The sequence below is a fragment of the Octopus bimaculoides genome, chromosome 5, assembly GCF_046866305.1.
Source record: "Octopus bimaculoides isolate indiv1 chromosome 5, ASM4686630v1, whole genome shotgun sequence".
Lineage (NCBI taxonomy): Eukaryota > Metazoa > Mollusca > Cephalopoda > Octopoda > Octopodidae > Octopus > Octopus bimaculoides.
Genome location: NC_142932.1, coordinates 101197528 through 101217070, shown reverse-complemented (window position 1 = coordinate 101217070; position 19543 = coordinate 101197528). Strand labels below are relative to the sequence as shown.

At 32.1% G+C, this 19543-nt stretch overlaps 1 protein-coding gene across 12 annotated transcripts in view; it reads left to right on the top strand.

Moving 5' to 3' along the window:
* LOC106868349 (cell adhesion molecule Dscam1) overlaps positions 1–19543 on the top strand; it is a 298293-nt gene that overhangs the window by 260466 nt on the left and 18284 nt on the right. For 5 of the 12 annotated variants that reach the window (XM_089352798.1, XM_089352792.1, XM_089352789.1 and 2 more), the window contains 8 exons: positions 1654–1671; positions 4280–4378; positions 4493–4678; positions 5367–5542; positions 6337–6457; positions 6859–7020; positions 14000–14467; positions 18819–18955. In XM_089352798.1, the coding sequence (XP_089208924.1) occupies positions 1654–1671; positions 4280–4378; positions 4493–4678; positions 5367–5542; positions 6337–6457; positions 6859–7020; positions 14000–14467; positions 18819–18955 (1367 nt within the window). The remainder of the gene's footprint in view (positions 1–1653; positions 1672–4279; positions 4379–4492; positions 4679–5366; positions 5543–6336; positions 6458–6858; positions 7021–13999; positions 14468–18818; positions 18956–19543) is intronic. The other 7 variants (XM_089352796.1, XM_089352795.1, XM_089352791.1 and 4 more) reach the window with 7 other exon arrangements.

Sequence of the window (19543 nt, the reverse complement as noted above, 5' to 3'; positions counted from 1 at the left end):
TGTATATACACAGCATATATAATTATAGGGATTCATTTAAATCAAACATGCTGTATAACTGATTATAGAAATTTTTTTTAAATACCTATCCAAAGGCTATGAAAATATCTACAAAACATTTCATTTAATTTTTTTTCTCCAATTTAATTGTTCTTATTTTACTCTTAGTTGAAAAAGTCAAAAAAGATGGAAACCGCTACTAAAATGTACTTCGTGAAAAAATCATTTTAGCATTTTCTACCTTGTCTTATTTCTCTTATACACACACACACACACTCTGCAGTCTCTCTTTCTCTCGCTCACACACACACACACACATACACATCTTCGAAACACTTAGTTTTAGAATAGTGGCAGCTGATGAAGGAAATGTTCTCTATGTAGCCTGTGTGTTTTCTGTGCTCTGTTTATGTTCTGCTTCTCATTTTGTCCACGTTCTCTTCTGACGTCCTGTACCCAGATATGCATCTATATATACATGTAGATGTAGATATGTACATACATGTACGTATATATGCATATACTCACATATTATTTGTATTATAGATATATATACATGTATAGGCAAAGTTTAGGTTGGTTAAAATATATTTGTGACATATTTCAAATACTAAAAGACATATTCACTGCAGTTACCATTAAGAAAATTTTCTCTTATGGTTAAAAAGGTGTAAAGGTACCTTATCTGTCCAGTGTCGCCATCTAGCAGGATTCCAAATATCGATGTTTCTAGCTCCTTACCCGTTATCCAGTCAATATTGTGGACTATATTTTAGTTAAAGCTATAGCTTTAATAAGGTGTCCAGATGTGACTCTCTTAGGTATTTCCCATTCATTATGTGTATAATTAATAGGCCTATATATATATATATATATATATATATATATATTTATATATATATAAGGTTGAGGAGGGTATTGGATTTAACCAAGCCCAAGAGGATACAGGTAATACCGAGTAAGTGCTGTATACCGACTAGTTTGCCCCAGTCGTTGTATGAACAGGATTGGGTATTATAAGTCGTGTATTAGCGTGTGTATATGTAAATATATAAAAATAAAAAGATAAAGAGAGCAATGGTAAGGTTGGAGAAGTATTTTATGGATAGAGTCTTACAGCTATTTCTGGGAAGATCCAGTACTTCCCTTCATCGGAGACAGAAAAAATAAAGTAATCTATTATTATATCCATAGGCGGATATTTTTAGTATGAAGTGGTAAAGAGTGTGATGTGCTGAAAAAAGAGAAATTTCGGATCCCCACAAGGATTACTTTACACGGATTTCTACACGGATATTTACTACTGGAATGAAACTACACTTCAAGTACTGTTTTCTCTTTTTTCAGCACATCACACTCTTTACCACTTCATACTAAAAATATCCGCCTATGGATATAATAATAGATTACTTTATTTTTTCTGTCTCCGATGAAGGGAAGTACTGGATCTTCCCAGAAACAGCTGTAAGACTCTATCCATAAAATACTTCTCCAACCTTACCATTGCTCTCTTTATCTTTTTATTTTTATATATTTACATATATATATATATACGCCTATTATTTCTTTAATTTGTTTTGGTTTTATTCTTGTGGTTTTATTCGGTATACATAAGAATTAATTGCGTTTATATTTTTCTTTATTTAAAAACAGTGAAACAGAAAAATCCAGGTATGTGGACTGTTTTTGCATAATTTATTCTACTTTTCTCGAAATACTGAATCTTAAGATTGGTTAAAGATGCCTAAGTATAATATTCAAACATTGTACTTTGCCATCATAGTCCCATACTAGGCAATAAGACTAATACTCGTTTTAACACGTCCACCTATACTCATAATGAAACACAAACACAGAAGCGAGCACTCAAGCACTTCACACCCGCACACACACACACACGCGCGCGCGCGCGCGCGCACACACACATATTTTTTCTTCTACTTGTTTCAGTCATTTGATTGCGGCCATGCTGGAGCATCGCTTTTAGTCGAACAAATCGATCTCAGGATCTATTCTTTGTAAGCCTAGTACTTATTCAATCGGTCTCTTTTGCCGAACCGCTAGAATTCGGGCGCATAAACAAACCAACATCGGTTGTCAAGTGATATTGCGGGGACAAATACAGACACACAAACATACAATATATATACACGACGGGCTTCTTTCAGTTTCCGTCTGCAAAATCCACTCGCAAGACTTTGGTTAGCCCGAGGCTATAGTAGAAAACCCTTGTCCAAGGTACCACAGTGGGACTGAACCCAGAACTATGTGGTTGGAAAGCAAGCTTTTTACCTATATATGGACCGCTGAAATCTGCAAGTTTTTTTGTTTTGTTTTTTGCATTTTCTGTCTGTTTATTTTCTCTTATTCCTTTCTGCTCAAGAGCGTAAGCTCGAAACGTAAAAGACTTTTTTTTAATTTTCCCGAGCGTCAAACTAATACACTTGCTTGTTGTTCATACACATGTCTTCGTTTTTTGTTTTCCTATAAATTTCAACTATATGTATATATATATATATATATTGATATATTTCAGGATGGTCAATTTTTTTTTTTTCACATACACAAACGCACTACATATTCGCTTTCCTCTCGTTTATTACTGTTCTTATTTTATTTTCCGTCCATTGTCTGGAAATATTTCATCACACATATGTGACCTCTTCAGCGACCCTTGGCATCCAGGTGTATCCTCCTGTCTCGCTTATTCCATTCTGTCGTATGATGTGTATTCTCGCGCGCACACTCACACAGATACAGACGCATACGCAGAGATAAGGATACACGTCATAGAAGGTCAGAATGGATCAAGCGGAACAAGAGGATACACGTGGATGGAAAGGGTCACGGAAGAGTTAATAGATATGTGACGAAAGATTTGCAGATAATGGACACAAGATAAAATAAGAAAAATAGCAAACGAGTGAAGAACGAATATATGGTACCTGTGTTGAAGTGGCAAAACAAAAAATTAACCATCCCAAAATATAACGATATCTGTTTCAACACACGTTTTCACATCAGAGATCTTGCAATACAAATTCATAAACGTATACATATATGTATGCGTGTGTGTGTGTGTGTGTGTGTGTGTGTGTGTGTGTGTGTGTGTGTGTAAAATACTATCGACCGCTCACACCCAGTGTATGCGTTTTGTTTGTTCACCGCTACACTACGGCGTAGCACGGTTGAGGTGACTCCCTCAAAGCACTGGGTTTTAAAATACCTGAAAATTATAAACTTGTGGGACATCTCGGCCGCTAATCCCGTTCACAGTGATGGATACCGATATTTCACCATTTTATGGCTCATAAACACAACGCGCCTGATTCGAACCGGGTGCAAAATGAATCTCCAGTTGACTGCATACAAATATATATATATATATATATATATATATATATATATATATATATATGATCTTTGTGTATACTCCACCATTGAATATGGACGTATATAATCATATATTTTTCTGTGTAGCTTGTAGCTTGCATGTCGATATCTATAAGTATCCGCTTATAAGCAATGATCTTAAAATAATATAAAATAAGCATAGGAATTTATATGTATATTGTTCCTCCCCATTCACATGCTCACTCACACACATAGTATACGGATGAGAGTATGTGTTCCTTATCCGTCTAAATTAACAAACAGAAGGGAAGGTTTTCAATTCTTATAGTCCAGTATATTCATTTGAGCTTGTGACTTCCCCGAAATTCAATGTGTATGTGTTGTAAACGGGTAGGTCAGAACAGCCGCGGAGATAAAACATTATTTTAGACTCGCTGTGTGTGTGTGTGTGTGTGTGTGTGTGTGTGTGTGTGTGTGTGTGTGTGTGTGTGTGTGTGTGTGTGTGTGTGTGTGTGTGTGTGTGTGTGTGTGTTTGTGTGTGTGTGTGCGTGTGCGTGTGTGTGTGTGTGTGTGTGTGTGTGTGTGTGTGTGTGTGTGTGTGTGTGTGTGTGTGCTCGCTCCAAAATAATGAAGTGACAGAAATGAAGAAGGATCACATTTAAGATGTTATAATATTTCATTATCATTTATATTCAAGACGTGTCTGAACTATATATTGTGGAGACGATGTAATGGAAGAATACGCGTAATATCATCACCTTCATTCTTGGACTTAGTATGTATATGTGTGTAAATAAAATGCGGCAGCAATTGAATGATATCAACTGCTATTTCCTGAAATACGCTCACGTTCACTTTTCACCATAAATTTTTGCAAGTCTGTTTTAATCTTTGACTTTTAAACCCTATGTTGTCTTTCATCTAGTTGTACCTCTAGAACCAATATTAGTGTTGGCTTCATCAACATCATCTACCATCCAGGTTAATTGGAAATCTAGACACAATGGAGGAAGTAAAATTAAAGGTAAATTAATTTAACCTCTATTGTTTTTACAGGTTCTAGTTCTTTCTGAGAAGCTAGTTCGAACGCTATCCAATAGTCACTTTTATGATTCTCATTACTAAATTAATCTTTCAGGATTCTATGTCAAATTCAAAAAAGAACACGGAGAATGGCAGTCTTTGAAAGCTGATTCCATAAGCCGTACATACATATTCAAAGGATTGCAATGTGGAACAGGATACCGATTTATTGTCAACTCTTTTAATATAATTGGCGTTAGTGGTGACAGCACACAGATCAATGCCAAAACCAACGGTTCTTGTAAGTTGCCCTATTTTTAGTTTCTGACTCAAAGATTTGAATAACTGTAAGAGGTGCATTAATGTAAGCCAGTCGTCTACCATAGAACAAGTTCTTTAGCTTAATTCTATGGTGAGTCCTAAACTTTGTCTTCATGTAGATGTATATCTGTAAAGTTATTAGCCAAGTAACGGTAATATTTCGAAGGATTTGAACTCAAAGATGCAAGTTAAAACATTTATTAATTAAACTACAATGATTCGTGATATTTGGTGAGATATCTAATTATATATTTGGTCATTTGAGAATTAAGTTTATAGACTATAGATCAGGCTTGCACCTCCTATATCCTGTGAACTTTCAATCGCACTCATATAATCTATTGATTTATGGTTTATTTCTCTATAGATGTTACTTAAATGTAAATTATGGAGAAAAATCTTATTTAGTAACTGATCATTTTGTGTTCTATTTTTCTTTCTCCGCCCTCTCTCTCTCTCTCTCTCTCTCTCTCTCTCTCTTTCTCTCTCTCTCTCTCTCTCTCTCTCTCTTTCTCTCTCTCTCTCTCTCTCTCTCTCTCTCTCTCTCTCATTTTCCATCTCTCTATCAATTCGTGCCTTTCTCAAACATTAAAAAAAAAATTTATTAGTTTTCTTTGAGTAACAATCGGCGAAAAACTGATTCCTTTTAAATATTTTCACCTTAAAAGCTCCTGTAATGCCTGCACAAGAATTAATATTGAAATCTGTAAACTCAACATTTGTGCAACTGGATCTCTCAGCCTGGAGTTCGGGTGGATGTCCTATCAAATTCTACACAGTGAAATATCGAATGAATGGACATACTGAATGGGTGGAAGTTTCAAATAACGTTGATGGAAATATGGTAAGATATTATTTTTCATCAAGATCATACAGAAGGTACAATATTATTAACTGCTTTTAGCATCGTTAGCACGCAGGCCAAAATGCTTAGCAGTATTTGTCTGCGTTCAAATTCCGCCGTGGTCGACTTCGCCTTTCATCCTTTCGTGGTCGATGAAATAAGTACCAGTTACACACTGTGATCGATATAATTGACTAACTTCTCCCCACAAATTTCAAGCTATGTGCCTTTAGTAAAATCGATTATTAATTGCTTGTACAATAGATAAATCTCAGTACATTCTGAGCGCAAAGGCATTCATATTGCAATCCTCCTATCTTTTCTAAAACATAATGGATCCGAGACTATTTTTAGCCCAATATGTATGATCAAAAGCGTAAGCCACCACCTGACGCTTTGATGCCTTTAGCCGAGTCCATTCTGTTCGAAGCATTCGAACCAGGAATCTAGTCTGAGGAAAGTCACGATCATGATTTCTTCATCTGTTTTCCTTCACCAATTTTGGTAGCACTGCCAAACGCAAAAAAAAAAAAAAAAAAAAATTAACACCGCTTTTACCATTGCACATCTTCATTTGGCTGACCGGAAAAATTAATATTAAATTAGACTACTTTAGAGATACATTGTATTTAGTTATATACATATAACTGGTGAGAACATAGAATATTTGATTTCTATAAGGTTTTCGACTTTATTATCGCATCAAGTAATACATTTCTTGTTCCAACATAACAAATATAATTTTGTCATTCGGAGATTGCCCCTTCCATAACTTTAATATTTCTAATTTTCAGACGTCTTTTACGGTTCGAGACCTACGCTCAGCCACATGGTATTGGATGAAATTGACTGCACACAACGAAGCAGGTTCCACAGAAAGTTTATTTAACTTTGGAACACTTACTTACAGCGGAAGTAAGAACTTACGAATTTTACGTTTCAATTATATTTTCTTTTAAACCATTTTTGGAAACATATTTTCAATGACATTACTCATATTTAGACACTTGAAGATCATGTTAATCCGTACAATAACATCGATTTATTGATGTATCTGAAGTTATATAAGAGACACTCACAGAGATATGTATAAACACACTGTGTAGATATTGAGTTCAATAATAGTAGTGTTGATGGTAATTATGCGCATGAGGGTGTACAAATTTACATCTGAATTTATATGCAAGATTGTATCCGTATCTATGTATGCTGGTGCATGCGCCTAAACTATTTACATGATTATATGTATGAATTGTAATAGTGAAAATAGTTTTGCATTGAAAGTAACCATGGATTCACATTACCTTTTTACTTAGGTACAATCCGCCCATTATTTGTGGTACATCGTAAAGAAGGTAAATTCTATGAGAAGATATATGTCATGTTACCCCTGTGCACAGGAATTGTCCTCATTCTAGTTGCTGCCGTGGCTGTCCTTCTGTGGTGCCGGAGACGCAGTGAAAGACTTCGGTTTAAAGGTACATATATTTAGTTTGTCGATTACTTTTCTTTATCGCTGAACAATGCTCTCATTTTTCTTCTCCTTCCTCACTTCTATCTCTTCTCTCGCTCTCCCTCTTTCACTTTCATCTTCATTCATATTTTGAGCTTCTTCATGATTTTCTCTTGGATTTCATACCTCCTACCCACATCTACCACATCTTTCCTTGCAATTTCTGTTTTTCTCTGCTCGCCCTTAAAGGGCAAGAGATCGAAATACTGAACTTCTCGCTTCTCACTGCAACTTGATTTCTTTAAAAACAAACAATGAGATAGTAGTTACAATATTAAGATCGACTCTAGTCTAAGCAACTTAATACTTAAGTGTTGTAACAGAAGCGGTGAAATACCAGGTAAAATGCCTCGCACTGCCAATCTAGGTTCTGGGTTCAAATCGTTTTGAATCACAATTTACCTCTCATGCATAATAATTCGATATAAGTAAATACTAAGCAAATACTAGGATTAAATAAATGGATTTAACCATAGCCTAAAATATGCGGCATTATGCAAAGTCTTGAATTATTTATAGTGTATTACGTTTTTATGTGTATACACAGGTAATATATATATATATATATATTATCTGTTGAAAATAATGAAGGAGAAGTACTCAATGCAATAGTATAATATCTTACATGGACTAATTCTGAGTTATAGACGACTGAATCAGCCAAAACCATCTACATTTTAGCGGGAACATGCTATCTGTAAGGTAGTGTTTTCGGTGTTTTAGGGGGAGGTTCGCCTTAGATATACAGAGATTATTTAGTATGTTATTTTGCATGAAAGTAAAGGGACAAAAGGTGAAATGCATCAAGGCATAGAAGTAAACAACAATGGAAGAATTAGGTTGTTTCACATAAAACGTCGCATTTTTAATTACTTGTTATTTTAGTCATTTAAAATCTCAATTATGTATACCGTGCATTTAATCTTGAATCTTTTTCTTCCCAACAATATTGGTATACAAAATTCATACCCACAGACCTTATGAAAAGGATAACAACCAAACTATGTTGAGTGATTTTCTCATATGAGTACAAACTGAGTTACTCTGCCGCAGAAGCTCCGCGGAATATCATGCGGGTTTTTGGTAATGGCTTTGTTGACATCAGAACTGTTCAGAAATGGTTCTAAAGCTCTCGTTCAGGAGATGATAGCCTTGAAAATAAACCAAGGAGTAGGCCAAAATCAGCATCAAAATCCGAGAACAAAGGTTCGAAAACTTTCATCAGAACTCCAAAATCTAACACAACTGTTTTTGGACACCTGTAAAAAATTGGAAGTCAAGAAAACCGATAGGTTTGTTCCACATCAACTGAACACGATTGAAAAAGGAGCACCAGTGTGCTCCTTATTGCTTTCTGGACTGGAAAAAGACCATTTTTGCATCAAATCATTACTTGCAATGAGAAATGGATACTCATTGACAACAGTAGAACAGGGAAATGATTAGATGCAGGGGAGTCACCTAAACACTACTCAAACCCACCATTGCACCCTAAAATGTTAGCGGTCACTGTATGGTGGTCTACAAAGGGAGTTGTTCATTATTCATTTTTGCAATAAGGAAAAACAGTAACAGCAACATCGTATTGCCAGGAAATTGATTGTATGCATGAGAATTTGAAAAAGAAGCAACCCAGACTAGTGAATAGAGATGGCCCAATTTTGCTCCACGACAATGCACATCCTCACACTCCTCAAGCCTAAATTATGAGATTTTGCAACATCCACCCTATTCCCCTGATATCTCTCCCACTGATCATCACTTATTTAAGCATTTTGAACTTTTCATAAGCAATAAAACATTCTTAAATAGAGAAGAGATAATTGAAGCATTCGGACAGTTTATTACAACAAAAGATGAATTTTTTTTTAAAGTTGGAATACATGAGATAGAGAAACTTTGGGTAAACGTCATAAATGAACATGGATCATACTTTGATTAAATAAATCAGTTCTCTAACACTTCTGAAACATATTATTGTTACCTTACAAATACAAAATTTTCTGTGAGACAACCGAATATAAAGAATCGTAAAGGATTCCTGGTTGTCCAGAACTTTGTTGACCAGAAACATTCTTTCTGCTGTAGTACTTGGTCACCATTTCAGTTATTTTCACCATCACCCGACTTCTTTCTCTTTTCTCATTCTCTTTATCCCTCTTTTCTCTCTTTCTCTTTCTCTCTCTCTCTCTCTCTCTCTCTCTCTCTCTCTCTCTCTCTCTCTCTCTCTCTCTCTCTCTCTCTCTCTCTCTCTCTCTCTCTCACCTTACCCTATAATTCTCTTTCTAACACAATTTATTTCTCTATCAGTCTATTTTAAACTCTCTATTTCACACTCTATCTGACTCTTTTCGAATCTCTCTTTCTGACTACTTTTCTTAAAAGATCAACCTGCATACTTCTCTTGAGTGTGTTTTCCAATTTCAATTTATTAAATTACTTTGTATTTATCAATGTATGTTTTTAAATGTGCATATACACATATATATCTAATATATATACATATATATATATACAGACATATAGATACATATACATACATATATATATATATATACATACATACATACATACATACATACATATATATATATACATACATATATATACATACATATATATACATGCATATATATACATACATATATATACATATATATACATATATATATATATGTATATATATATACTTATATGATGGTATGTATTTTATTTATTTATATATAGATATATGTATGTATTTATATATGTGTATGTGTATATATATATATATATATATATATATATATATGTATATATATATATATATATGAATATATGTATGGTTTATATATGTGCATGTATTTATATGTATTTATATATATATGTATTTATATATGTATGAATGTATGTATGTATTTATATATGCATGTATATATTTATATATATATGTATGCATATATGCATACATATATATTCACACTCTATCTGACTCTTTTCGAATCTCTCTTTCTGACTACTTTTCTTAAAAGATCAACCTGCATACTTCTCTTGAGTGTGTTTTCCAATTTCAATTTATTAAATTACTTTGTATTTATCAATGTATGTTTTTAAATGTGCATATACACATATATATCTAATATATATACATATATATATATACAGACATATAGATACATATACATACATATATATATATATATATACATGCATACATACATATATATATATACATATATATATATACATACATATATATACATGCATATATATACATACATATATATACATATATATACATATATATATATATATATATATATATATATATATATATATATATATATATATATATATATATATATATATAGATGTATGTATAGATGTATGTATATATACAGTGTCCGCCATAAGTAACTATATATACTCTTTTGCTTGTAACTTTGTTGATACTTATTCAATTTTTCTATTTCATATGTCATTTGAAAGTTGAAATCTTATATTTCTTTTTCTTTTTTTCCCTATTTTAGATATACTGTTATATCGATATTATGTCCACCCGATTAACAAAAGAGCAAAAGATTGGGGTTTTGAAAGGTTTCTGCACAAAGTTATCTGGCAGCTGGAATTTGTTCCTTAAGTTCAGCAATGTTGCGGGTCTTTGTTGAGTAGACTTTCTCTTTGAGAATGCTCCACAGGAAAAAATCGGCTGAGGTCAAATCCGGCGAACGAGATGGCCCCTCGAGCGGTCCTCGCCTGCCAATCCATCGACAGGGAAGGTTGGCATCCAGCCAGTCTCGCACAAGCGTAGCATGTGCCGGTGCCCCGTCCTGCTGAAAGTACAGACCCTCTGCCCCATACTGCTGAAAGCTCAGACCCTCTGCTCCATCCTGCTGTTGTAATAACGGCAAAAGCAGCTTCTGTAGCATAGCCTGATAACTTTGTGCAGAACCATTTCAAAACCGCAATCTTTTGCTCTTTTGTTAATCGGGTGGACATAATCGTTATAACAGTATATCTGAAATAAGGGGAAAAAAGGAAATAAAAATATAAGATTTCAGCTTTCAAATGACATAGGAAATAGTAAAATTGAATAAGTATCAACAAAGTTACAAGTAAAAGAAGGAATATAGTTACTTATGGCGGACCCTGTATATATATGTATATATGTATGTCTATATATATATGTGTATGTATATGTATGTGTATAAATATATATATATATATATATATATATATATATATATATATATAGAGAGAGAGAGAGAGAGAGAGAGAGAGAGAGAGAGAGAAATATATATATATATATCGCAGATCGGTATATATATATATATATGTATATTTTTATATGTATGTATACATGCATGTATATATTTATATATATGCATGTATATATTTATATATATGCATGTATATATTTATATGTATGCATGTATATATTTATATATATGTATGTATATATTTATATATATGTATGTATATATTCATATATATATGTATATATTTATACATATATGCATACATTTATATATATGTATGTATTTATATGTATGCATTTATTTATATGTATGTATTTATATGTATGTATTTATATATATATATATATATATATATATATATATATATATATATATACATAAATGTAAGTATAATTTGTATATAAATGTATGTATGTATTTGTATATATATGTATGTATGTATTTATATATACTTATACATGTATGTATTTATATATATGTGTATATGTATTTATATATATACATATGTGTATAGATATACGTATGTATGTATTTATATATATATATATATATATATATATATATATATATATATATATATATAGTTTTAGGGAAAATAACCAATTTTCAAGAACTCATCGATGAAAATCCACTATCACATATAGAAAAATTAATAATTAAAAGCACAATAAATGAGTATAATATAAAGTAAAGTAAATATCATAAGATAAATATAATAAAAAGATTACACGTGTTTCATAACCAATTTTCAAATAGAAAAGAAATTTAAATCGATTAGAATCAATTGAAATTATCGAAAATAAATTCTATTCAAAAATATAGCTACTCGTCAGATCGTAAGTAGAACAATAATTAGATATATATCTTAACCAACAATAAGTACCAAATGAATTAATATGAAATACTTATTATATAAAGATAGAAAAATTATTTTAAAAATATCATAATATCAAAATAATAACCATTCAATAATCATCCCTTCATCCATTATAATAACATGTATATTATATACAAAAAACATCTTACATAAATTATCATTGTTTTAAATTATCATTGTTTTAAATACAAGTTGAACGAAGTTTAAGTTTAAAATAATAATGAAGATAAAATTAGTACATATTTAACCGGTGTAATAGTTAAAGCTATACTATTTAAAGCTAAAGACGTTTATTTAATTATAATTAAAGATCAATTGAATAATAGAAAAATACAAGATTATTTATTTCTACAAACGTAATAATAAAAAATATGAATGAAAAAATTATGAATGGAAAAATTATGAATGAAAAAATTAGGAAAGAAAAAATTATTAAGAATAAAAGATTAAACTTTATATATATATACAAAGTTTTGATTAAAAAAAACTTTAACGATATTATAAACTATAAAGATTAATAATTAATCAAATATTATTAATCAAAAATAATCGAAAATATATCAACACTATTCAAATCGAAGTTCTAATATTATGTTGAAATGAAACTATAACTTCTAAATAATTTAGTGTTAAATAAATTATCTATTAAAAATAATCTATAAAGAACCAAATGAATAGTATAAAAACAAGAATACATATTATTTTCAAATAATAGAAAATCTTTAGCAAAGTGAAAACAGTACTTATCCAAATTTTTCCGTAATTCAAACTGTAAACTAAGACGTTATCTAATAGCTATAGCGTTTTAAGCAAGAGTTCGCACGAAAATACTATATATATATATATATATATATATATATATATATATATATATATATATATATAAATATATATCAGTATGCATATATGTATATATTTAGATATGATGATGTATGTATATGAATGTACGTAAATATATTTATATGTATATGAGTGTATGTGTGTGCGCCTTAATGAATGTCTATATATATATATATATATATATATATATACAAGAATAAATTTTCAGTATGTTGGAGAAGCAATTCAATTGCTAATCCCTGTATATTTATGATGATAAATAGTTTTACCGATATATATATATATATATATATATATATATATATTGGTAGTTTCTTTTTGAATTAACCTAAAATGTTATCTTATGCATTTCTTTATCTATTTGTACCTCTCACTCTCTCCCTGTTTGTGTGTGTGTGTGTGTGTGTGTGTGTGTCCTTATCTGGATGTATCATCTTAGGTGTTTTCGTTATTATATCTAATTAATAGTTTGTATGTATGTGAGGATTTGTATACGTGCAAATATATTCGTGTGACTTCACAGGCGTGTATGAATATCTACGAGGCCTGATCAAAAAGTATCCAGACTGTTGCCATGGTAATGAAGCTAAAGTACGCAGAGTGTAGTGGTTGGTAGAGAATTATAATTCCTTTAAGTATTGAGTCAGCTTTCCAGCAACTGATTTTGCTGTTATTGTAAGCTTACCTTGAAATAATAATTTAATTTAACTTAGAACTATATGTGTGTCTGTATGTGTGTGTCTCTATGTGTGTGTCTGTATGCGTGTGTCTGTGTCTGTGTGTCTGTATGTGTGTTTTAGTTGATTTGCATTGTACGAATTGACAATGTCATATGAGTTGTGTGTGACTGTGCTTATATTTTTATGTGTGTGTATGTATGTGTGTATGTGTGTGTGTGAGTGTATGAGAGAGAGAGAGAGTTTGCATTTAAGTGCAATGTTGTGAATAGTTGAACTGTCGCCTTTTTCTATCCATGTGACTTTTGACAGAGTTTCACTTTCCAGAAACGGCTTCAAACCTACGTCGGGACATCACAGCGGAGACATCATTAATGAACGACTTGGACAAGCGATTGAACCTTGACATGGACTGTGGAGGAGGTATGCCGGACTCGTTCTGCAAACGCAATCTAAGTTTACTGACTTCTGCAACGCTGCCGGAATTGATGGCTAACAATGGCAGAGCGAATGGGTCGGCAGGCAGCGAGCATACCTCATGGTTGTTTCATACAGCCTATCCATCATGGGATGGAGGCAAGAATTCCGGTGACATCTCTTATGCCCCGAATCGAGCAGGTATCGCAGTACATCCCTGGTCCTCGCCGTACGCTGCGACTCTCTCTACTCGTTATGCCAGTAACACCGCCCCTAAAACAGTCACATCCTACAAAACAAAGCCGTATTCCAGTAATGTTTACGACACCACCGCGCCCTACGCATCGGTTTCAGTCGACGCATGTGAGAAGCTTAATCTGCCTTCTTATTTGTCAGGTTTCTCTGCTTCGGGTTTCACCATGAGTTGCTAATCAGCAGCTCTAGGTGAACTTTCCCGGCCTTCTTCTGCTATTGCTGCTGCTATCAGTGCCGTACGGCTATGATCCGCAATCGATTTTTCACAAGATCGAGAGCGTACTGTGTAACTGTTAACCTATGTCTAAATTATGTTTGCAACTTCTTGTAAATTCTTCTGTACGTTGATATATATATGAGTTTTTATTCATTTTCTTGCTTTGCTTTCGCTTCGTCTTGCCAAACAGCACTGCCAAACTTTATTGTTGTTGTCATCTAGAATGGAATGTTAGAGATAGTTATGTATTATTGTCAGGTAAATCTATTTAACCCTAAAAAATATTTCTGTACTGATTTGAAGCTATATGTACACAAAGATATGTCAGATATTGTGGTAATAATGCATTGTGGAATATTATTCTGAATGCGAATTATATTAAATATAAAAATGTCAAAGAAAAAGGCAAATGCATTATATCATTATATGATCATGTATTTTATTTTATTTATTTATTTTGTTAACCAAGAATATATATTCAAAATTTTGAAAGTAAATCTGGAAATTCGTTGACATGCATGCAGAAAGATTTTTAAAATATCAAAAGTGCTAAATATAGTCTCATATCTTCTGGGTTTGTTTTCTTTTCTGGCCATATAATATGTACATTCGATGCTTTCATCACCCATATTCAGCATATAGTTAAAGAAGTCTTTATCAACGATGTTTTACTGAAAAAATTCAATTATGAACAATAGCTTATGATAGACTGAGCTAAAAAAGAAAAAAAAGAAAACTTTAGATAGAAAATAAGTAGAAAGCTGTCTGCATGGTTCGAGCCATGCATCTCCTGTAACCCAAACAGACGCACTATGAATTGTCTCAAAGCATTCCTCGCGTGTGTCAAGGCTGCTTTTTATCTCTCCAAAGTCTGTAAGAAAAGTAGACCATCCCCTTCCACTTCCTCATTCGACTATAAAAGCTGGTCAAGATCTACCTCAGATGAATTCAGTATTTTTGTATCCTGGAGTTTGCTACGTAATTTCTGCATCCAGTTATAAAATGTTAATTTTCACCGGAATATGTACGAACGTTACAACTTTCCTCATAATGGATTACCATTCTATATAGCCAAAAGCAAAACTTATAGACTCAGAAAAAGCGGTAACTTGCTCTGATTAGGTTGAAAACCATTTCAAGTCATTCGCTAATGTCCATAGAAAAGGCATGAATGTCACAATTTTGCATTACCTTTCCCCTAAAAATATATTGTACCAGTATTTATGTGTTCACTTATTTTGTCTGTACTTTTGCAATCAGAATATTGACTATTCCGCATGACATGAATTAATATTTTTAATAGAATTGCACGCCATATTCTTGATGTTATAAATGGTCAATTATTGTGATGATAAATTCATAAGAAAACTAATTTTACTCATTTCATTATTGTAAATAAACTTAGATATCTTCTCCGCCACTTTCACACATACACAAATATGTGTCGGCAAAAATATGAGCCTAGGTATCTTAATTATAAGTGTCTGAAATATTTCACTTCCTATAATGACATACTTGTACAGTAGTATCATTGTCATTGCACTAAACCAATTTATAAATAGATAGATAGATAGATAGATAGATAGATAGATAGATAGATAGATAGATAGATAGATAGATAGATAGATAGGTGTGTGTGTGTGTGTGTGTGTGTGTGTGTGTGTGTGTGTGTGTGTGTGTGCGTGTGCGTGTGTGAGGTTTGGGAAGCCATGACTAATTTCAAATAAATTGTCAAATGGTCTTCGTATTAACGTTTATTCAGATACAGGTTATTAGTCTTGTTATTAGCGTCGTAAGCATGGTCACCAGCACCGCACATACAAACCTAAATTTCTAGTAAGCTAAATGTGCTAAACAGTTTCACTTTATTTAAGCCCTATCACAAATACGACATCAACGTTCTTCAACTAAGTGAAATATAAAGATCACAATCTCAAAATGTTTCCTTCTCTTTTTTTTTTAACTACTGTCAATATAAAGAATAATCTTTCTGTAAACATTAGTCTCTAAAATTGTAACAAGGGCGGCAACATTCTTTAAATTTGAATTGAGAATTTTGACATATAAATCGGAATTATTTAAAGGTTGGGTATTCAGTCGGTAGAATTATTCAGCACATTTGCACTCATACATGTATGCGTGCGTGTATGGGAATATATATATATATATATATATATATATATATATATATATATATATATATATATATGTATGTATGTATGTATATGGTAAACCTTTGTCACTTTAGTGGCGCATATATTTATGCCTATATATATAAACAACAGGATATCAAGTAGTAATGCAGTACGACCGTTTCAAGCGGCTCCATTTAATTGAACAATGTAATCATTATATAAATTGAAACGGTCTACTGCATTACTACTTGATATCCTTTTGCTTATTTTGATTTTATTCACCTTACTTCGAGCAGTGCGGATAATACCGGACTGACTTGGTGCTTCAACTTAAATACCTAATTCAATTGAACATCAATTATCCATACACACACACACACACATATATATATATATATATATATATATATATATATATATATATATATATATATAGAGAGAGAGAGAGAGAGAGAGAGAGAGAGAGAGAGAGAGAGAGCATAGATACAAAAATATTTCGTCAATTGGTGTAATGTAATAGATATGTACTATGAGTGATAAATCTGGTCTACCACTAAAACTCTGGCTTGAATTGCAACTAAAGCATGCGGTGCTGAAATCGCCTATCAAAGGTGGCTAGCAGTATTTCATCATCGTGCAGGTAGATATGCATTAAAACAGCTAAGAAATAATCAAAACATCTGGCGTCATTCTAGAACATCTTGTGTATATATATATATTGTTTATTGACAACAATAAATAAACAGTGAATTGATCATTGCATACTTAAATATATTTTCTCATTATAATATACAGGTTTATATATATAGTACAAAATGTAAATATTAAACGAATTATATAATAGTAATATGATTTGATAATTAAAATTTATAACGTGATGTACACCATATATTGAAGAATTATGAAAATTTATGTTTTGATTTTATAACGACATTAAATTTTAATGGATATTTAGTATATAATGATAAAAAATTGATGTTCAGTTTAATGTATATTTTTTCTATTCAGTATATAATTTCACGGTCAAGATATATATATATATATATATATATATATATATATATATATGAATTGGTTGTCTTCAAATGTTTCACAAAATTTCAAGCAGCCACAAAAAGAGTTTCTTCTATATCCTTGATTCACATATATATATGAATATATATGAATATATATATATATATATATATACGTGATTTTAATATGTCAAAACAATTTCGCTTAGCATAAGAAAATGGGCGGTTAATCTTGCACAATCTACAACATAATTTGGGAAAAGCAAGTATTTTTAAAAGATTCACAGCGTTTATGTCTTTAATTGATTCATTATCCTCTGTGACGTCGGAATTTGATGAATAGTTTCGATAAATTAAATAATTGAATGAAAACATGAGTCGTGGTGTGTGCCAAGACGCCAGTAGTCCATTGAAGGAATCCTGTAAAAGGAATAAAGTTCGTCGTTCAGTTCCTCAGTGTGACACTTTGTGAAAGTGTCTTTTACTGTAACCCTCGGGCTGAACAATACCTTGTGAGTGAAGTTGGTAGTGGGAAACTGTATTGAAGCCTGTCGCGCGCGCGCGTGTGTGTAGTCTCTACTCACCTACAGCTAGACAATTGGTGTTGATTTGTTAACGGCCCTTTGCTGTTCGGCGAAAAAGAATTAGGGTATATGTATCTGACTTAAAAACCAATACTAATGTCGATTCGATTGATTAAACCCTTCAAGGTGGTACCCTAGGATGGTTGCAGCCTAATGTCTGAAGCAAATAAATTAGACAGACAGACAGACAGATAGATAGATACGTTCGTTTTTATATAATTTCAAAATGAGATGGGCAATGTTTAATCAGATATGTAGGAAAATCATAGCAATTAACAAGTAACATTTATGTATAGTGTGACCTAGTGCCGGGAACTCTTTATTTAAACTCTTGCTGAATTAAATTCACGGATTAATTTTGATTTCCATTTGAACGGCTAAATCACTTGAAATTTAATGTCATTATATATTGAAGTCTTTATGCATATGTTGAAAACCAATACTGTTACATATTCTTTTTATTATAACTAATATGTGACATGTTCAACGTTATGTTTCTTCGCTGTCTAGTAGACGACACAAACCCTTATGCCACCATTAATCAACTAAGCATCACTATCAACCCATCAAAACCAGGGCTTCATGCGAACTCTCAGTCTTCCGATGAGGATACAGTGGGTTTAGAAAAGGCTGCTGCTCAAAGACAGGTTAGTTATCTTTCATTATTTCAAAATTATTTATTTATTTATTCATTTAACTGTTGTTGAAATTAGCGAAGGTGGAGGTATTGTTTTCAGTTGTGTTTGTCTGTGGACAAGATATCTCAAGAACCGCTGGATGGATTCGGATGAAACTTTCATGGATGTTTGGCCTTGTGACTGGCACGAACTGATTAGATTTTAGGATCAATCTGGTACCAGACAAGGAATCTGGGGTATTTTCCCTGTTCTTTTGTACTTAATTTTTGGGAGCGGTCAGATTCATTTTTGGTATTCTCGTTTGTGAGAGCAGTCGAGCTTATTTCAGATATTCTCATTTTAAAAATCATCTCTGGTTACTCGTTGAGAGGACGTTAGTATGCGCTCTCTAAGTGCTCTTGTTATTCATATTTTCAGTTATAAGTATTTATTTTAAATGTAAAATACTTTTATTTTGATATAGTCTGTGGCATATATTTTTCATACTTTCGTTGTACAACTGGATGTAGCTTTGGGTACGTGAAGTATTTTGTATCGTGTAGAGTAACACGGGATATGAGGAACGTGCGGAACGCACAGGGTATACACTATATAAAC